General features: G+C 45.6%; 1 protein-coding gene across 4 annotated transcripts in view; it reads right to left on the bottom strand.

The window, feature by feature from the left end:
* RORA (RAR related orphan receptor A) overlaps positions 1-21,299 on the bottom strand; it is an 809,950-nt gene that overhangs the window by 385,076 nt on the left and 403,575 nt on the right. The window contains exon 1 of one of the 4 annotated variants that reach the window (XM_059890519.1): positions 3,688-17,742. The exons of the other annotated variants lie outside the window; for them this stretch is intronic. Coding sequence (XP_059746502.1) covers positions 3,688-3,820 — 133 coding nt within the window. The 5' untranslated portion in view covers positions 3,821-17,742. Of the gene's footprint in view, positions 1-3,687; positions 17,743-21,299 lie in introns of those variants that run through there. 4 annotated transcript variants of the gene reach the window in all.

Below are 21,299 nucleotides of genomic sequence, written 5' to 3'. Positions count from 1 at the left end.
AGGATGGAGCTTAGCTAACGCAAGCTCATCCAAAGGTGGGGCTCTGATAATTATGCAGTGAGGAGGACGCACGCATATCAATCAATGGGCACTACACACAGCCAACCTCACCACTCCCTGTTCACGTCAATACAGGCTTGATAGCAGGTACTACAAGTTCAACATGTGAAAAACAAAAAGGAATGAGCCACCTCCTCCCATGGGAAGCAGTCTGGAGTGGAGAGATGCATCTGCTCCAAGTCAAGTCTCATGTCAGTCTGGAGCCTTGCCTTTGGTTTCCATGTGAACCACAAAGTTGGAGACAGCACACTATCTACTCCTCTAAAGAGTTAAGTGGGGGCAAAGTCTTCATTATCTCCATTTTCTTTGAAATCACAAAGGGCCCCACCTATCAAGTAAGCATCTGATTATTTCTTCTCATTGTGCCCAAATCCTGGATATCTCGAAGTCTCTGGAGGCAGCTACCTGTTCACTTTGCATGCGGGCACTTGCTATTGTGAAGGTGTGTCTTGAAGGATGGGCTATCTCACTCATGGATGGGTTATCTTCTTCATCTTTGCATCCCTGTTCCCTGGCATGCAGGTTGGCAGAGGAAGTGCCCACGAATGGTTTGGAAGGGACCATATAAACAAAGAAACTCAGCCATATGTTGTGGGATGGAGCACTGCTGGTTCTCCAGAATTTTCCAAGGTTTGGTGTCCCAGCTCTTCTTTGAAGAGAGATTCCATTCTTGCCTATATTGATCTTTGAGGTCCTCTTGAGCCTTCATAGGCTGTGGATAACCTGGGCCCTCTACCTCCCTGACTGCCCTAATGCCATCCTTTTCCTTAGCATGCAGCTGCTCTGAAACTACACTCATAGTAAGTTTCATCTACCAACAGCCCTAGAAAACAGGTGCATTGTCTGCCCCACAAGCTTAGGCCTGATGCCTGCCTCCTGATTTGAGCCTGGCCTGGCCAGTAAGCGGCCTAGATTCTCATCCTGATTTTACCCCTGAACACAGATTGACCAAGGCAGTCCCTGGGTGTGGGATTTTTACCTTGGCTGTGTCTGCAGCACACCAAATATCTGCAACAAAATGGAAAAAAGCTAACCAGCTGTTCCTAAACATGCTGATGTCTGGCACAGGGACGAGGACTATCCTGGCATCTACCCCACTAACCATGGCATGCTCTCCAAGCAGGAGGGCTGACAGGTGCCCCATGTTGACTGTGGAGTCAGACTCCTGTGGTCCAGGGCTGCTGCCCTGTCTCTGAGCAGGGTGAAATCCAGCCTAAATACCACAGACTGAAACCTTTCCTTCTGGAAGATTCCTTTAGTGAAGAAGCATGCCGACAGTCAAAACCAACCCACCCAACCAGATACAACTGTCTCATATTTGTAGGTGCCCCAAGTATGACCAGGTCAAGATTTCTCTTTCTGCTTTCAGTTCCCAGGGAGCACAGTTTAACCAAAACCACATTAAAAAGCTTAGTGTCTTCTGTTTCTGATTCAGTTCCCCTGAGTAATTTTCTTTTTCACACAAGAGAGCATTTGGATTTCCACCTGACCATCCTTGAAAAACATCAGTTCAACACATATTTGTTAAGTGCTTATGCATTGGGCACTGTCAGAATAGTATAGCCTACCTTTAATGAACATAATGACAATAAGACCAAGTGGTAATTACATTAATGATTAATGACAGTAATAATTGCTATTAGGCATTGACCCTTTATGTGTGTGCGTATGTGCTCAGTTGCTAAGTCGTATTCGACTCTTTGTGACCCCATGAACTATAGCCCACCAGACTCCTCTGTCCATGCGATTTTCCAGTCAAGAATTCTGGAGTGGGTTGCCATTTTCTTCTCCAAGGGAGCTTCCTGACCCAGGGATTGAACCTGCATCTCCTGCATTGGCAGGCAGATTCTTTACCACTGAGCCACCAAGGTAAACTCTACCCTTTATGTGTCTCACTGAATAATAATCTCTTTATTTGTATTTTTCGTTGAATTTATCAGATCACACTAAAATATAAAATATTATCTTCCTGACACTCAGATTAAGTAACTGATTCAAAGCCACACAGTTTACAGAGGGTCGAAAGTCCAGATCAGCTTGCCTCTGGGGACCACACCCTCAATCCCCGCACCATCATCACACATCCACACAGCACATGCGGCATAGAGGACCCTGAGTCAGTACAATGATTTCACAACTCTGGGAAGCACCATGCATGGTATTCCAAGAGATTGCCACCTACAAGAGTCAAGTGCTCTACAGCATACAAGGAAAATGATCCCTGCCTCCCGCCACCTTGCTGCAAGCTGTGAGACAAAGCAGGTCCATCCTGGCTCATGAAGAGGCTTTAGAAGTGCTGGAGAAAAAACTGCTATACAGGGGTGGCTATGCAAGTCTCTGTATCACCATCGTCTCCAACATGGAGGCTGGCAACTAAGAGGTGCTGTCACATTTTTTGTGTGCCGAATTCAATGAATACATTTGAAAAAGTTAATGGAGGAGGAGGATGCCTAGACTGGAAGGAGAACTGAGAGTCACATTCTACTGTGCTTAGTACGTGGGAGCAGGGTCAGGCCAGAGAGTCCTCCTCACAGAAGGATCACCCAAGAGATGGGAGCTGTGATGATGGGCAGGGGACTCAGCCTGTGGAGCTGCCCTGAGACAGCTCCCCATGGGCAGAGGAAGGCCTGGGTCTGCAGCAGCAATGAGAACTGCTTGCAGGTTGAGCCCTACTTTGCTGAGCATTCATGATGCCAAATGCTACCTTAAGCTGGGGTCCACCTTGGTTTCTTTAGGCCACCCCATTCTGGGGTGGTCCATTCTAGCCTAGGAGGGTTTGTTCATGGGGGGAGAGGGAAGAGGGAGTCCTCTTTCCTGTGACTCACTGGTTCCAGGTGTCTTGTCCTCCTGTCCAGATGTCCTCAGCATCTCGTGGTCTCTTGTTTCAGGGGAGGGGTGCAGAGGGCTCAGTATGGTGCTGGGAAAAGACAAAATCTCCCAGGTTTTGAGGCTGGATTTGGTCCAGGTGCACCTGGCTGCAAAGCCTGGCTCTCTGCACTTAATCGAGAAGTCTCTGAACACTGGATTTGGAGCCACAGTACCTTATGTCCTATTCCAGCTCTAGGTGGCCATGGCTTGACCTTGGCAAAGCCAGTTCCCTACTCTGAGCCTCAGGGGTCCCACTAGGAAGAGGATCATGAGAGCTAAATGATTGCTAAGCTCTTTCCTCTCCAGAAAGGGACCCTGCACAAGTCCAGCCATGGTGAGACTGACAGTAGAGACAAGGAAGGAGGTCTGTGTTAACCAGCACAGCTCCTCATCCAGCCCTTCTCTCTCCACATCCCAGGAACCGGTGGGTCTGGACTCTGGTCTGTAATGGGAGACGATGCGTTTACCAACTCCCAAAGCCTGCATCGGTGGCCCGCATCCTGCCTGACAAGCCACCTGCTTTTCACACCGTGGTAACTGCTCTCGAAGCCTGGCCGGCTGGAGCCCAGTGGATGGTTTTTCGAAAGCTGTTACCCCCCAAAAAGCAACACCAACTTGGGTGCGCAGATAACCATCTCTGCACCGTCACACCACACGGGGAGGGCGGGGATGATCTTACCACCTCCTTCCTCGACAACAATAGCTCCCGGAAGCCAGAGAAATTTGGGCACTGAAAGTAAAAACATTCACGGCACTTACCAAGTGTCGAGTGACTCTCTGTTAGCAACTGCAGCAGAGAATTGCAGGAAACACTTGTTTTTGTCTTTTCCCCTGGCCTCTCAGAGGCAGATCCCATCCACAGAAAGGCCGCTTGTCTAGAGACTCCATACATTTTGTGTCTGCTCTGAACACTTGCGGAGACTTAGGCACTGCAAGGTGCCCTCCCAGACCTCTTAGGTTGTGAAACCCCGAGGAATCGAGGGGTGAGTGATTCTGTGCTACTAGAGAGAGAGAGAAAGAGGAAGCAAAGTCACAAGCTGGATGGCTCTGTGGCAGTCACCGCCATCCAACCAGCGGGTCAGCTGGCAGTGCCTACTGGTGGTGGGTCATGATCTCTCCCTTTTTTCCTTTTTGAGGCTCTTTCTCGTCTCTTCCTTCCCTCCCTCCCTCTCATCCTTTCCTGGAAGCTGTACTGGTGCTGGAGAAGAAGCACCTGCTGTTGCTTCCTCCCTTGCAAAGAAAAGGAAGATTTAAAATGTGGTTGAGAGATATCCCACTATTATTCTGGAAGTTAGAAAAGAGGTCAAAGGACCTGGTTTTTCTGTCCCTTTTGGGAGGGATTCTTCCCTCAGAAAGGGAGATGAGAAATGGTGAAATCTTAATTCTAAGGCCAAAGAGTCGACATTTTGGGACTCAACACCACCGCTCGCTTGTCAGTCATTTCTATCTCATTCTCCATGCTCCATCATTTCCCTCTATTTTCTATGTCCTTTTTTCCCTGGTGATTCAGTTCCTTTTTACTTATGAGGACAGTGTAAACCACCTACTCCCTCAGGGTATAAAACCATCTCAACTTCTTTCTGGATAAGCAGGACACAAATGTACAAGCCAGTCAAGGTGCCAAAGATGCCCTTGGGGTTTCCAGATCAGGGTCGCTTTCCCCCTGTCCCCACAGCAGCCCTACTCCAGGACAGCAACATGTCGTTCTTCCTCCCTTCACACCTCGGTTTGGGTGGATGTAACAAGGCCACATCCTTAAAACAAGCTTGGATCCCTCCTTTATCCTGCTCCACTGTCTGAAGGCTAAATTCCTATCCCTCAATTCTAAGCCATCTTCCTTTGTTTGTTAAGTTTTAATTGGAGGATAACTGAACATACAATGGACTGGTTCAAAATTGGGAAAAGAGTACATCGAGGCTGTATACTGTCACCCTGCTTATTTAGCTTATATGCAGAGTACATCATGGGAAATGCCGGGCTGGATGAATCACAAGCTGGAATCAAGATTGCCAGAAGAAATATCAACAGCTTCAGGTATGCAGATGACACCACTTTAATGGCAGAAAGTGAAGGGGAACTAAAGAGCCTCTTGTCGAAGGTGAAAGAGGAGAATGAAAAAGCTGGCTTAAAACTTAATTTTCAAAAACTAAGATCATGGCATCTGGTCATATCACTTCATAGCAAATAAATGGGGAAAATGTGAAAACAGAGTCAGATTTCATTTTCTTGGGCTCCAAAATCAATGCAGACAGTGACTGCAGCCATGAAATAAAAAGGTGCTTACTCCTTGGAAGAATAGTTATGACATACCTAGACAGTATATTAAAAAAGCAGAGACATCACTTTGCCGACAAAGGTCTGTATAGTCAAAGCTATGTTTTTCCAGAAGTTATGTATAGATGTGAGAGTTGAACCATAAAGAAGGCTGAGCACCGAAGACTTGATTCTTTAAAACTGTAGTGCTGGAAAAGACTCTTGAGAGTCCCTTGGACAGCAAGGAGATCAAACCAGTCAATCTTAAAGGAAATTAATCCTGAATATTCATTGGAAGGACTGATGCTGAAGCTGAAGCTCCAATACTTTGGCCACAAAGAGCAACTCATTGGAAAACACTCTGATGCTGGGAAAGATTGAGGGCAAGAGGAGAAAGGGGTGACAGAGGATGAGATGGTTGGATGGCATCACTGACTCAATGGACATGAGTTTGAGCAAACTCTAGGAGAGAGTGAAGGACAAGGAAGGCTCAGTGCTGCAGTTCACGGGGGTAGGAAAGAGTCGGACACGACTTAGTGACTGAAAAACAACACCAAAATTGCTTTACAATGTTGTGTTGGTTTCTGCCTTACAACAACATGAATCAGCCATAGGTACATGTATGTCCCCTCCTTCTTGAACTTCCTTCCCACATTTCACCTTCCTTTTTAAAGTGCTTGTTTCTGCTTTTTCCATTCCATTCCCCCTACCACCTCCCTGGCCCTCATCCATGGTGCTTGGACACTGACAGAGCCTCCTCACCAACATTCCTTCCTTCTTCCAATCCACCCCACATTGATGACAAGTGGAGAGTTCCCCCAACACCAGCTTCTTTTAATGCCATTCCCTGCTAGAGGACCTTCACTAGCTACCCATGGGCTGCAGGACAGTGTTCAAATTCCTTCCCTTGGCAGACAGGAGCCTCTACATTCTGGCTCAACTTACTATTCTAGGCATTAAAAATAAGAGGGTTTTTTGTTGTTGTTGTTGTTGTTGTTTTTCAAGCTTCCATTTATGGGATACTTCTACGCTCCCAAAACAGCATTAAGCACTTCATCTGAGTTTGTTCTCAGGAGAGTCCTACAAAGCCCTCTTACGTTCACTTCACAGATGAGAGAATGAGGCTGGCAGAGATGAAGGAACTAGCGAAGGCTGTACATTCAGTCAGTGGTGGCTTCAGTATTTCAACCCAGGTCTCGCTTTCATGCATTGGAGAAGGAAATGGCAACCCACTCCAGTGTTCTTGCCTGGAGAATCCCAGGGATGGGGAGCCTGGTGGGCTGCCGTCTATGGGGTCGCACACAGTCAAACATGACTGAAGCAACTTAGCAGCAGCACCAGCTTATGATACTAAAGGGGCTTCCAGGTGGTGCTAACGGTAAAGAACCTGCCTGCCAATGCAGGAGACATAAGAGATGCAGGTTCAATTCCTGGGTTGGGAAGATCCCTTGGATGAGGGTATGGCAACCCACTCCAGGATTCCTGCCTGGAGAATCCCATGGACAGATGAGCCTTAGGGTCTACAGTTCCTGTGGTTTCAAAAAGTTGGACGTGACTGAAGCAACTTAGCACACAGTTAATGATATTAAAACTCAGGCTCATAACCACCTCTCACCATGGCCCGCTAGGTTCAGCCTCTCCTGTACACTGTCCTCCACACAGTCCTGGGGCTGCCACCTCCTTTTCACTCTGCCCTCTTTGTTCATCTCCTGCTTCTTTTAGGAAGCTCTATTCCTAGGGTGTGCTTCCCAAATTTCCAGACCCAAGGATCTCTCAGGCAGGAGGTAGGGTTCTGACTCTCACCCCCGGCTGTTCAGCCCCAGGGAGATGGAGGGAGGGGCGTCCTCACAGGGCCACTGGGTGAATCCTCCCACTCCTTTCCATAGAGATCCCTGGTCCTTTCCCCCTAGCTCCCCTCAATTGTCTTCCCTCACGACTCCATTCTTGGCACCTCCCTGGCCCCTGCTGGGTCGAATTCTAGCTGTTTGATAATGCATTCTCTTCCTGTAGTTACACAGACAATCTCGCAAGGACAGTCATATGTATTTTTGTACCTTAAGTAGCCAGTGCAGTTCCTAACACATAGAAGGAACAGCAGAATTACCAATTTAAATTAAATAGAAATGTGTCTGCTTAAGCAAAATTTTGCTTCAAATTCCTAAGTGGAAAAGCCAATGAAGGCGTCTTTTCTCCCCGCCGCTACTAGTAGAGTAAAAGCCTTATTATAAAGGAAGGGTAAAGTATCATTTCACAAGTTGCTGCCATGAGCATATATACATGCACACATGAATGCACATGTGTGTACACACACACACACACACACAGAAGCTGAGAGAAGCTGGTGCTTGGTGGCAAAGTGCAGAAAAGAAGATAAGATCACCACGCTGCAGAAGAAGGTGAGTCACATGATGATGTGGGTAACCCCAAGCACACACGATATCCTCGGCAAGGCCTAGCTGAAATCTAACCACATCATCTTTTCATGAAGCAGATATGAAAAAAACACAACTAAAACAATTACACAAAAGGTGGTTTAATACCTTCTTGCCTCGATGGTATCAAAGCTACGGACTCTGGGGCTACACTTGGGGAAACAACTCTCTGAGATAAGGAGATGAACTATCTGTTCAAGAGAAGGCACAGGAAGCCGAGGGGACCAGGCAACACATAATGAAACAGCTTGTGGCCAACACGCCATCTAAACCCAAGTGTCCTCAGGCGGCATGGGTTGTGTAAGCAGAGGAAGCTGAACCCACCCTTGTCTCAAAGTGAAGACTTTGTGGGTGACGATCTGTGTGCGTGTGTGCGTCCTCACTACACATGATGGCTGAGGTGAAATTCACAGCTCCCCCACCTGTGGCTGAGATGGATGTAAAAGGAAAAGGTTGCAAAGGTGACATTGTTGTCATGCAGCAGCCTCGAAGTCCCTTTCTGGTGTGTGACTCGCTTGCTGAATGGCTAGTGGCCCATGAATGCAAACTGAGATACCAGTGTGGACAGATCAGGATGCTGATATCCTGGTATCCTGACGTAGTTAAGTCTGAATTCTCCAAGGGACAGATGACGATGGTCTTTCTCCTCTTTGAAGCTTGACTAATACCTGGTCCGTGTTTTACGGCAACATGGTTTCCTTTATCAGACTTCACTCTTCTCCAGTTCCCCAAGTAATCTTTGAATGATTTGGGACGGCTCCTACAACTGAAGAATGTGCCAGCTGTGATGGGCTTCAGGGCATTTAGACCCCAAGCTTTACAGGCTCAAAGAGTCGCTACTGAATCCCAGCTCTGCATCAGTCCTTTGGGGCAAGTTACTTAGCCTACGTCTCAGCTTTCTCATATATAAAATGGGAATAACAGAAACTTTCTCCCAGTTAAATCTCCTTTAGGAAATATGAGTTAATTCCTGAAAAGTACATAGCACTTTAACTTTTCTTTTTTTCATGAGCACAAAGTTAGACCTTACAAAATGGAGCTATAAATATTACCATCATTATAAACCATTCAAACTCTTCTGATGTCGAGAAGAGGATCTGTAGGTCCAGAGTTGGTGATTTATTCCTAGGCAATTACTCTTGAGTGATCCAGTAGTTATTGCCCCTGCTAGATGATGACCAGACTGAAGGTAGTAACACTTGTAAGTGGCTGAGTCAGGGGCAGAACTCAGATCTACCGATTCACTGGCCAGAGCCGGAACCTATGCACCATGCTGGCACCACGTACTGTTGAATTTCTCATTGAGTGGTCACTTTTTTCCAACCAGGTCTTAAGCCTGTGGAAAGTAGGGACCTTCTACTTCTGAAATTTCTCCAGAGTGCACACATCATATGTGCTGGATAAATGCTTGTTAGCCAGCCGATTGTTTGCAAAGATCACAACTGATTTTCAAGGCAACACGTTTCTCCCCTACAGCACTATGTCCTCATCATTTTGGAAAACTCATCCAAGGAGGACTTGTGCTAATGCGCATCAGAGGGAAACATTCCACCCTGTTTTGGAAGGCAGCTATAGCTTGCTCCAGATTGCAGGCACAATAATTAGAGACACTGGTAATTTGACTGATGCTCTAAAGCCCCAAATCACTTTACTGAAGCCACCTTTGTCCTTGCACATTAGGGGTTTTGTCACTCCATGTCAAAATGGCCAAGCTGCTTTCTGATGGGTCTGCCTTCTCATAGACCAGATGTGAGGGTCCAGATGCTAGTCTGCCAAATCCATCATCAGAAGGGAACTCAGCACCAGCCCTTCTGAAAGCCCAGCATGTTGTATAGATAGCTGGCTCTACATAGGATATTCTAATAAACGTGCTGTTATTTTTATTGTCTTGTACCATACTGAATGTTCCTTATAAGTTGGCCTTTACATAAACCATCATGACCTACATGTTTAATTCAGGTCTTTATTTTCTGTTTCACAAACCTGTTTAATTTAACATCACTGCAAAAATCTAAATGAATGTACATGATGTTCTGTTGGTACTAAACCTTTCAGGCTAGACTTTTATAGTTAGTATTGGAGGGGCGGGGAGGTGGTCACAAGAGGAGCACAAAAGAGCATGGGTCATAGCTTAGAAGTGCCTTAGAGAGAGTTCTTGCCCTCACAGCTGACATTCTCTCATTGCTCCATGGATTTTTCTCCTGTTCTTGACCTCTGCCCTGTTCCCAGTAATACTGATATAGTAAGATGAATAAATGGCTTCGTCTATAATGAAATGGGAGAGGTCTGACTTTCGCTAAAACTCTTCAAGGTATTAAACATATGAGGGGTGGATAGCAAGGTGAACCTTAACACCCATCATATGGATACAGACAGGTGTTCTTTGGAGGCTCCAAGAGGCAGGAGTTCACTTCTGGTCTGGAACTGAGCCCTGCCAGCCCCACCAAGAGACACATTCCTTTCCAGAATCTATAAATCCATCATTTGCTTCCCAAGGTCTACTCAGAGCCTCTGAAGTTGGGGATGGTTAATAGTCATGACACAGGCCCGATAATTTCTGTGACACTTCACTGTCCACTTTTCCAAACAGCGCTGGAGTAGACTTTGCACAGGACCCTGAAGACCCTGTCTGGATGTGCACTGCCAAAAATGGTCAGACAGATGGCTACTGAGCAGTTACAATGTGGCTAGTCCAAACTGAGCAGTGTTATAAACATAAAACACACACCGGACGTTGATCACATAGTACTTAAAAAAAAAACAATGCAAAACATGTTCGTATTTTTTTTATATTGCTTACATGTGGGGATGATAATATTTTGAGTATATTGGGTTAACTGTTTTATGAAGGTTATTAAGATTAATTTCCTGTTTCTTTTCACTTTTTAAAATGGCTATGAGAATATTCAAAGTTACAAATGTGGCTTGCGTTATATTTCTACTGGACAGCACCACTCTAGACAATTACCAAAAAACTTGTTTCCATTCAAGTACATATTCACCCAGTGAAAAACACAGCTCTCAGCTCCTTGTCACACTGAGAAGACAGACCACTCCTACCTGTGAGGTGGATGATGCCAAGCTACATGGGCTCTGCCTGCCTCACCAGCTTCCCTCTGGGGACTCCCTTCAGTCATGCGGTCATTCTTCTCAAGACTCTCCAGGCTCGCACCAGGCTCAAGGGCTTTGCAGGCTGTTCTTGCTATCCGAGATCCTTTCCTTCATCTGTTTTTCTCATCTGGGCCTCATCTCAAATGTCACCTCCTCAGAGAGGCCTTCCCTTCCTTCCTGTGGTAGGCAGGATAATGATTCCCCAAAGAGGTCCATGTCCTACTGCCTGGAACCTGTTGTTATGCTATCTTACAAGGCAAAAGAGAATTTCCAGATACAGTTAAGTTAATCAGATATCCCAGATTATCTGAGCAGACGCCAAATCATCACATCACAAGGAAAAGAAGAAGGCAAAACAGAGTCAAAGAAGGTGATGTGATGACACAAAAGAGGTCAGAGACTTGCAGGTCTGGAGCCAAGGAATGCAGGCAGCCTTCAGAAGATGGAAAAAGCCAGGAATGGATTCCTACCTAGAGTCGCCAGAAGGAACACAGACCTGCCAACCCATTTTAGACCTCTGATCTCCAGAATAAAAGGCAATGAATTTCCACTGTTTGAAGCCAAAACAATAATGGTAATTGGTTACAGTAGCAAAAGGAAACGAATATGTATCCTCATATGAGACTATGCACTACCCAGTCCCCAGGTCCTCCATTCCATTCTTCTAGGTTAAAATCACTGCAGATGGTGACTGCAGCCATGAAATTAAAAGACGCTTACTCCTTGGAAGGAAAGTTATGACCAACCTAGATAGCATATTCAAAAGCAGACATTACTTTGCCAACAAAGGTCCGTCTAGTCAAGGCTATGGTTTTTCCTGTGGTCATGTGTGGATGTGAGAGTTGGACTGTGAAGAAGGCTGAGCGCCGAAGAATTGATGCTTTTGAACTGTGGTGTTGGAGAAGACTCTTGAGAGTCCTTGGACTACAAGGAGATCCAACCAGTCCATTCTGAAGGAGATCAGCCCTGGGATTTCTTTGGAAGGAATGATGCTAAAGCTGAAACTCCAGTCCTTTGGTCACCTCACGCGAAGAGTTGATTCATTGGAAAAGACTCTGATGCTGGGAGGGATTGGGGGCAAGAGGAGAAGGGGACGACAGAGGATGAGATGGCTGGATGGCATCACTGACTCGATGGACATGAGTCTGAGTGAACTCCAGGAGTTGGTGATGGACAGGGAGGTCTGGCGTGCTCTGATTCATGGGGTCACAAAGAGTCAGACACGACTGAGTGACTGATCTGATCTGATTTGAGGTTACTCCTTCTATACCATTTCAGTTCAGTTCAGCCACTCAGCCATATCCAACTCTTTGTGACCCTATGGACTGTAGCATGCCAGGCTTCCCTATCTATCACCAACTCCTGGAGCTTGCTCAAACTCACGTCCATTGAGTTGGTGATGCCATCAAGCATCTCATCCTCTGTCATCCCCTTCTCCTCCTGCCTTCAATCTTTCCCAGCATCGGGGTCTTTTCCAATGTGTCAGTTTTTCACATCAGGTGGCCAAAGTATTGGCATTTCAGCTTCAGTCCTTCCAATGAATATTTGGGACTTATTTCCTTTAGGATGGACTGGTTGGATCTCCTTGCTGTCCAAGGGACTCTCAAGAGTCTTCTCCAACACCACAGTTCAAAAGCATCAATTCTTCAGTGCTCAGCTTTCTTCATGGTCCAACTCTCACATCCATACATGACTACTGGAAAAACCACAGCTTTGACTATACAGACCTTTGTTGGTAAATTAATGTCTCTGCTTTTTAATATGCTGTCTAGAAGGCAATGGCAGCCCACTCCAGTACTCTTGCCTGGAAAATCCCATGGATGGAGGAGCCTGGTGTGCTGCACTCCACGGGGTCACTAAGAGTCAGACACGACTGAGCGACTTCACTTTCACTTTTCACTTTATGCATTGGAGAAGGAAATGGCAACCCACTCCAGTGTTCTTGCCTGGAGAATCCCAGGGACGAAGCGACTTAGCATCAGCAGCAGGTTTGTCATAGGTTTTCTTCCAAGGAGCAAGTGTCTTTTAATTTCATGGTTGCAATTACCACCTGCAGCGATTTTGGAGCCCAAGAAAATACAGTCTCTCACTATTTCCATTGTTTCCTCATCTACTTGCCATGAAGTGATGGGACTGGATGCCATTATCTTCGTTTTTTAATGTTGAGTTCTAAGCCAGCTTTTGCACTCTCCTCTTTCACTTTCATCAAGAGGCTCTTTAGTTCCTCTTTGCTTTCTGCCATAAGGGTGGTGTCATCTGCATATCTGAGGTTATTGATATTTCTCCCGGCAAACTTGATTCCAGCTTGTGCTTCATCCAGCCCAGCATTAGCATGATGTACTTTGCATACTGAGTTAAATAAGCAGGGTGACAATACACAGCCTTGATGTACTTACTCCTTTCCCAATTTGGAACCAGTCCATTGTGCCATGTCCAGTTCTAACTGTTGCTTCTTGACCTGCATACAGATTTTCCAGGAGGCAGATAAGGTGGTCTGATGATATTACCATTTCTTTAAGAATTTTCTACAGTTTGTTGTGATCCACACAGTCAAAGGCTTTAGTGTAGTCAATGAAGCAGAAGGAAATGTTCTTCTGGAATTCTCTTGCTTTTTCTATGATTCTGCCTTGTGAACTAGTGCCTGGCACATAGTCTCTGCTCCTTGGTGTGAATAAATAGTTGGTGGATGAATCAGTCAATAAATGACAGACACTGGCTACAGGAAAGATTTTTTTTTCAATCAAATGGATAACATCTGAAAATTTTTAGGGAAAAATTGCACCCAAGCAGGTAAAATAAAGACTACCAATAGACACTGAAGAGTGCTTACTATTCACATGGTATCATGATGGTACTGCAGACACAAAGAACCTAATGATCCTGTCTCTCCTACAGTCTCTGTAAGAGACACACACATGGGCACATGATAAAGTTATGACCAGCAGAGGGGTGCCAAACTGTTGGGGTAAAATGCCTGGTGAGGCATTAGGCATGTACAGTGGTACACTGGCAAATCAGCTATCAAAACAATAATCATGCAACAACAAAGTCCTGATCTGTAGTGTGTGCCAATTTCTGTGGTGTAAAGACTCTTACTATGCCTGTTTATTTAACTTATATGCAGAGTACATCATGAGAAACGCTGGACTGGAAGAAACACAAACTGGAATCACGATTGCCGGGAGAAATATCAATAACCTCAGATATGCAGAGGACACCACCCTTATGGCAGAAAGCAAAGAGGAACTCAAAAGCCTCTTGATGAAAGTGAAAGTGGAGAGTGAAAAAGTTGGCTTAAAGCTCAACATTCAGAAAACGAAGATCATGGCATCCGGTCCCATCACTTCATGGGAAATAGATGGGAAAACAGTGGAAACAGTGTCAGACTTTATTTTTCTGGGCTCAAAAATCACTACAGATGGTGACTGCAGCCATGAAATTAAAAGTCGCTTACTCCTTGGGAAGAAAGTTATGACCAACCTAGATAGCATATTCAAAAGCAGAGACATTACTTTGCCAACAAAGGTTTGTCTAGTCAAGGCTACGGTTTTTCCTGTGGTCATGTATGGATGTCAGAGTTGGACTGTGAAGAAGGCTGAGCGCCGAAGAATTGACGCTTTTGAAACTGTGGTGTTGGAGAAGACTCTTGAGAGTCCCTTGGACTGCAAGGAGATCCAACCAGTCCATTCTGAAGGAGATCAGCCCTGGGATTTCTTTGGAAGGAATGATGCTAAAGCTGAAACTCCAGTCCTTTGGCCACCTCATGCGAAGAGTTGACTCACTGGAAAAGACTCTGATGCTGGGAGGGATTGGGGGCAGGAGGAGAAGGGGACGAAAGAGGATGAGATGGCTCATGGCATCACTGACTCGATGGACGTGAGTCTCTGTGAACTCCGGAAGTTGGTGGTGGACAGGGAGGCCTGGCGTGCTGCGATTCATGGGGTCTCAAAGAGTTGGACACGACTGAGCAACTGATCTGATCTGATCTGATGACTGATTTCAAGCTACAAGTGTAGTGTCCTCTGTCACCCCCTTCTCCTCCTGCCATCAATCTTTTTCCAACATCAGGGTAATTTCTACTGAAAGGAAAGGGGGTGACAGAGGATGAGATGCTTGGATGCCATCACTGACTCAATGGACTCGAGCTTGAGCAAACTCTGAGAGACAGTGAAGGACAGGGAGGCCTGGCATGCTGTAGTGCATGGGGTTACAAAGAGTCCGACGCGACTTAGCAACTGAACAACATTGCAATGTCCCTGAACATGGCTATATACAAGCAGGGTCTTGTTGAGGAGGTGGGATTCAAACTGGATATGAAAATATTCGTAGACTGATGATGTTCTCAGGAGGGGGCATGAGGTCTGATGTACACAAATGCAAGAATCTCTAGGGCTTCAAAGTGGGGTCTCAATAGTCCCTGTGGCTCCAGTGGGTTTCCTGTCATTGAGACAAACAGAAAAAAAGCATCTCCCAGAACTCACGCAGAAGAGGGCTTCCTGGAGAGATGCAGGAGCAGAGAATCTTACTGCCAGGAGGACTGGGATGATATTTCAGGCCAGCACTCATTTAATGAGAATGAGCATGGGGGAGAGCTAAGATCTCAGAACACCAATGTTGAGGGATGAACAGTGAAAGAAGTCTGTGTTCAGTGGTCTGGTTATAGAATACCCAGATCTGAACTAGGCTGATGTCCTCACTCATTCTGCCTCTCATGCTCTTGATGGATTGATACCACTGTATGCAGTTCCCCACATTCCTAGCCTAAAGATGAGCTGTCAAGTGAATTCGGCACAGTCCACTCAAGTTTCTCAAAGTAACCCTTTCTAAAATCTCCATTGTCATCCAGGCCTCATCCTCCATAATTTGTAAGGCTGGGAGAAATTATTCTGAGAATCCTAGCGTGGTATTTAAGAGGTTACTGTAGAGGGCCAGATGGTATATCTGTGTGCTAAGCTGCTTCAGTCGTGTCCGATTCTTTGTGACCCCATGGACTGTAGCCCACTAGGCTCCTCTGTTCATGGAATTCTCCAGGCAAGAATACTGGAGTGGGTTGCTTTTCCAGGGGATCTTCCCGACCCAGGGATTGAACCCATGTCTACTGCAATGGCAAGCAGATTCTTCACCACTAGCAGCATCTGGGAAACACATGATATCCAGATTCAAATCCTGATTCTGCCTCTTACCAGAGAAGTGGAACTAGGACTTTAGGTTCCTCATATGGAAAATGCTAGTAATATCTTTCTCATACTGTTTTGTGAGGATTATAAGATGCCTAAAGTACATGCAGCACCCTGCATGAGGCACAGTAAGGGCCTGGCCAATATGCACAGAGATGTAAAAGTCACGTATTTCTCTTTCTCCAGGTCCTGCGACATAGAAGCTAGTTTCCAAATAAGCTTTGCAGGCCATCCAGAGCCACCCGTCCACTGCCTTCACCCTGAGAAGGAAGGCCGTCTTCACACCCCTCTAGACACCCAGTCTGACACCCTCCCGGGCCCATGCCTTCCTTGTTGATCACTTTAAGAGCACACATGTGTTGTGTGCAGGGGAGATGTTTTCCTGGCTTTGGGTGTGTTTCAATGAAGGACAAGGATGAGGCCATTATGAGAACACAGGGGCAACAATGAAAACAAGACTGCTTTCTGAAAAGCACTGAAAAGCTTTCTTTTGCCTGAATGGCCACTATTTTCATTCTTTCTCCCCACACAAAGCACCGGGGCCCACTTCATTCAGGCTGTTGCCCAGGGAGTGGGTGTGAAGATGTGGTGCAAACAAAAGAAGTAACATATTTCTGTTGTCAGGTCTCTTGTTCAGGGCTCTGCGAGGTGGACCAAGCCTCCCTGCCAGCCCCACTGCTTGAATCATCAGGAAAAACAGTGCACACACATACATAAATACAAAAACCCTACCTAATCCTTGACACGGTTACATGACGATTTACGAGCAGGAGCTGGATTTCAAAAGTCGGCAGAATATAAAAGCGCAGTTCTCCCAAGATGTTGGCAACTTGTCATCCCCTTTGACAATTTTAAGCGTCAATCCAGCCACTTGGGAAATGCGGTTCCTCTTGCCCCCAAGGAAGGGGCAGGATTGCTTGAGGAAGAGGGGTCTCTGGGCATAAGGGCGAGGAGGTGGGAGGGTCAGCAGCACTGTCCTTGGAGACGAGGCCTGGTGGGGGGCATGTTTAAGGTACCTGAGTTTTAGGGAATTTTGGTCCCAGTGTCCAATCACACAACTCAAAGTAAGAGAGAAACACTGTTTCCTACTCAGAGTTTTCTGAAAATAAAAAGCAACATCCAATAGGGGGAGGAAGGAAATTTTGGCCTTCTGCAAGTTTTCCTTTTGACAGTGTTGTTGTTCAGTTGCTAGGTCGTGTCCGACTCTTTACGACTCCATGAACTACAGCACGCCAAGCTTCCCTGTCCTTCACCACCTCCCGGAGTTGGCATTCTGCAAGCTTTCCTTTATTAAAGACAATTCAGTGGCTTTGGCTGATAGCTCTGGGTGTGTGTGTGTGTGTGAGAGAGAGAGAGAGGAGATTTTTCTTCTCCACAGCAGTTTTCCTCTCTCCTTCGAACTTTTATCAAAACAGTCACTGTGCCAACCAGATAGAAAGTTCTGAGAACCTCTCTTCTGGATCACTGGACAGTTCTGAAGAAAGGGAAGTGGTTCTGGATAATGTCTCAGCTCCCTGAGGGCCAGGCTCTGCCACACTTCCCATCAGGTGTCCCCAGAGTCCAGCCTGTGCCAACACTGTGTTTGCTGAGTGAACTGCCGAAAGATCAACATCATGGCATCATGGTGCCATTTTTCTGATTTCAGTCTCTGTGAGGCCCTATCAGAGGAACCCTGGCCCAGCTACCTGAACCTCAGTGGGCAGCCTGTCCCTATGTCATTCAGCCATAAAATCACCTTTAAGAACCTATTCCCAGGGCAGGAAAAGAGACGCAGTTGTAGAGACTGGACTTGTGGGCACAGTAGGGGAAGGAGAAGGTGGGACAAATTGGAAGAGTAGTATTGGCATTTATACACGGCCATGTGTAAGACATATTATCATTGGGGACCCGCTGATGGCACAGGGAACTCAGCTCGGTGCTCTGTGATGACCTAGAGGGGTGGGATGGGGGTGGGGTGGGTGGGAGACCCAAGAGGGAGGGAATATGTATACTTACAGCTGACTCCCTTTGTTGTACAGCAGAAACCAGCACAACATTGTAAAGCAATTATCCTCCAATTAAAAATAATAATAATAAAAGAATACCATCCTTACAGAACACCCACCACGTGCCTGGCATTGTGGAGTCCATGATACAAGGGTAATGTAACTCATGTTTGGGATCCTCCAGGAGCCAGCTGTTGTAAGCTTTGAGCTTCCCCACCCATCCCTACACAGGCTCTGGTGTTTGGTACATAGAGCAGTCGGCGGCCTGGTTCCCCTGCTGACAAGCAGGGTGTGACCCCTGACAAGTTTATAACATGCATACTGTGTATAACTTCCAGTCTCTCATTTATAAACTACTCAGCATTCAACTCCTAGGAGTGCCATGAGGACTCAATGAAACCAAACATTCGATCAGCCCACAGCAGTTGCTCAGGAAATTTTGGTTGCCAGCTCCTTTTTGATAACTAGTAAAGAAAAAAAAAATCAGGAAACAAGATGAACATGCAGAAAGTCATTTGGGAACATGATAGAGTCAGAAAGTCATAAAGAACGAAATGGAAGAGATGACAGGATGTTTGGTGTGGACTGAGCAGTCTGGAGCCCAGAAGGGGAATGATGGTGCTGGATGAGCAACCAGCTTTGTGAAGGACACAAAACTGAGATGGGACTTGAAAAAAAGGCTTAAGTAACCATGGCTCCCCTTGAATAATAAGAGTTCTGGGGCAAAAATATATGCCGATTGAAAAAAATATCCGAGACTTCCTTGGTGATCCAGGGGCTAAGCTGCCACATTCCCAATGCAGGGGACCTGGGTGTGACCCCTGGTCAGGGAACTAGATCCTATATGCTGCAACTAAGAGTTCCCATGTGATGCCACTAAAAAACCCCACATGCTACAACGCAGATCAATGATCCCACATGCACGACTAAGACACAGTGCAGCCTAGTTAATTAATTAATAGAGAAAGAAAAAAGTCCCAGTGTCAGATTCATCTCCTGGGACCATAAGGGTAAAAAGAATATGAGAAACAAGTGTGGGCTGGGCCAGGTATACAAAGGCCCTGTTTCCCCCGGAAAGGTCATCCATTTTATCTTCTGTGTCTCTAATGGTGGCAATCAGTAATGTCCCCAACTTAGCATTGAGAGCACTCCTTTATGATAAGAGCCAGCCACACAGTCTCTCAGCACTCAGGGTGTGTGCGTGGAGGGAACCAGGCAGATTCACACTGTACATGCTTCCAATTAAAACCAACACGAAGAGGAAAAAGCAACACGAATGTCACAGAAAAGAAAGTGCTGCCACCCACTCGTGGCCTAAAGGTCACTGTGCCTCCGCCTTGGCCATCATCTCCAGCCACAAAGGTCAGGGGGTCTGTCTGCATTTCTGGGCAGTGTGTTGGCTTTCATGAGCCCTCAAAATGACTACAGCTTTGACACCAAAATTAGTGATAAACTCTGAGGAGAAGACGATAATAGAGAAATGGAGTGACTGTAACCTTTTCCACCATCTCTCTAGTCAGTTCCATGAAGCAGAGTCACAAGGCATAAAACGAGAAGTTTCCACATTCTACAAAAGACTACAAGACTGCAGACTTAATTGGGTAGTGTAGCAAATGGCTAAACGATTGCCAACAAGAAGATGTCAAAAAAGGAGGAGGAAGTGATGATTAAAACATCTCATGACAGCACCTTGGTGTGGCAACAAGCTCACAATGTAGCTGGATAGGTTTTGATACAATAGTGCAGGGCATTTGCCATGTGCTTCCAACAAGAGTCCAATCACTATGGCCCAGAATGGGCAACAATACCCCTATCCCACTAGAAAAATTCCAGGAATTTAAATGCAGAATGAATTGGAAGGACGCTGGACTTGGAGTTAGACAGATCAGCATTCAAACCTCAATTACTGTCCACATTTGATAGGCAATTTGTATAATCTTTTATCATTCCTATGGATTCAGTTTTTGCATCTGGAAAGTTGGAATGATCTGAATATCTACAGCTTAAGGCCCTAGTGAAGATTCAATGATGGAAATGTCCTTTATACATTATCGGGTACAATACAAATACAAATAATAGTTGTCATTATTATTAGCTAGTGATAATGTCCATGCTGAGGTAATTCATATACACTCTGAGATAAGGCTGCTTTTCTATATTAGATACAAATTAGGAGAGAGGAATTTTCTGTTGTTGATGATTAAATGGAATCTAGGAGATGCCACACACACAACTATTTAGGTGGAATGATACATAAAACACAAGAAGAAAAATAAATCAAGGCACATAACAGGTATATGAGGTATGACTTAATGTGGCCTTTGGTGGATGGGTATCAGAAACAAAATTAGCAACCTGTAGCCCTTCAGCTAAGCTTCCTAGCAACAGAAGCATACAAATAACAAACACTGATGCTCATCCATAAAAACACAGTAACATTAGGATGTGATACTGGTCCCTCCAAGAATGCTCTAGCTAAAGATGTTTGGCATTTTTCAACTTATCCTGTAGTGAAGAATCTGATGTTCAAAGCTGCAAAGTATACAGAATAAAGCAAGAACAAGAGTTTGGTCATTTAAAATATCTTTCCCCCTTCTTACCAGAAGGAAATCAATTGTAGAATCAGCGACACTTGCAAACATAGAGAATTACCCAACATAGCAACCAGGATTTTCTTTCTAAAGTTCTGAACCTGACACTGGTAAATATTTCTGAAAAAGACGCTTGTAGAAGTTTTGAGCCTAGCATAGTAATCCAAAAGTAGCTGACTCAGGCTCGAGATCTGGGGCAGAGCTTCAGAGCACGTTCATCTGTGTGGCTGACCACATTCACAATGCTGCTTTATTGGCCTGCATATAACTCACTGGTAGACACAAGCTATTTGGTAAGATGTGGGAGAAATTTATTCTGTCAAGCTCCCTGGAGCACTGGGTATCAAAGGAATGAGATGTCTCCTGGCCTTTCATGTTGCCAACTAGAGAGAGAGAGAGAGAGAGAGAGACAGTCTAACCAGGGTGCAAAAATTTAGGATCAACTTTATGGTAATATGGAAACCACATGACAGATTGTCTAGGCGCCTCCATTCCTTCTGATTCATTCCTTGGTGCTTCTTCTGTCTATAGCTACAGGAAGCCATATGGAGGAGATAAATAGTGCTCATCATGGGCAAGACTTTTCACTTGACGTGTATAGATCCCTTATCTTTCTCATCCCAAAAGTTAAGAATCAGTGCAGTAGAATTCCACCTGGTGGAAGTGGTCAGACTTAGTGATATAACCATGAAGGGGGCACCAGCAGAAACTGATGCTGAGTTATGTTTGAGTTGATGCTACCATGGTTCTCCCATCATGCAGGTGGAATGTAACTCTAGTTTTGGAGGACAAACGTGCTGTCTTACATTTTATTGATCATTC

The sequence above is a fragment of the Bos taurus genome, chromosome 10 (genome assembly GCF_002263795.3).
Source record: "Bos taurus isolate L1 Dominette 01449 registration number 42190680 breed Hereford chromosome 10, ARS-UCD2.0, whole genome shotgun sequence".
NCBI classification, from domain to species: domain Eukaryota; kingdom Metazoa; phylum Chordata; class Mammalia; order Artiodactyla; family Bovidae; genus Bos; species Bos taurus.
The sequence above is the reverse complement of the archived record's forward strand: the minus strand, read 5'-3'. Positions and strand labels throughout refer to the sequence as shown.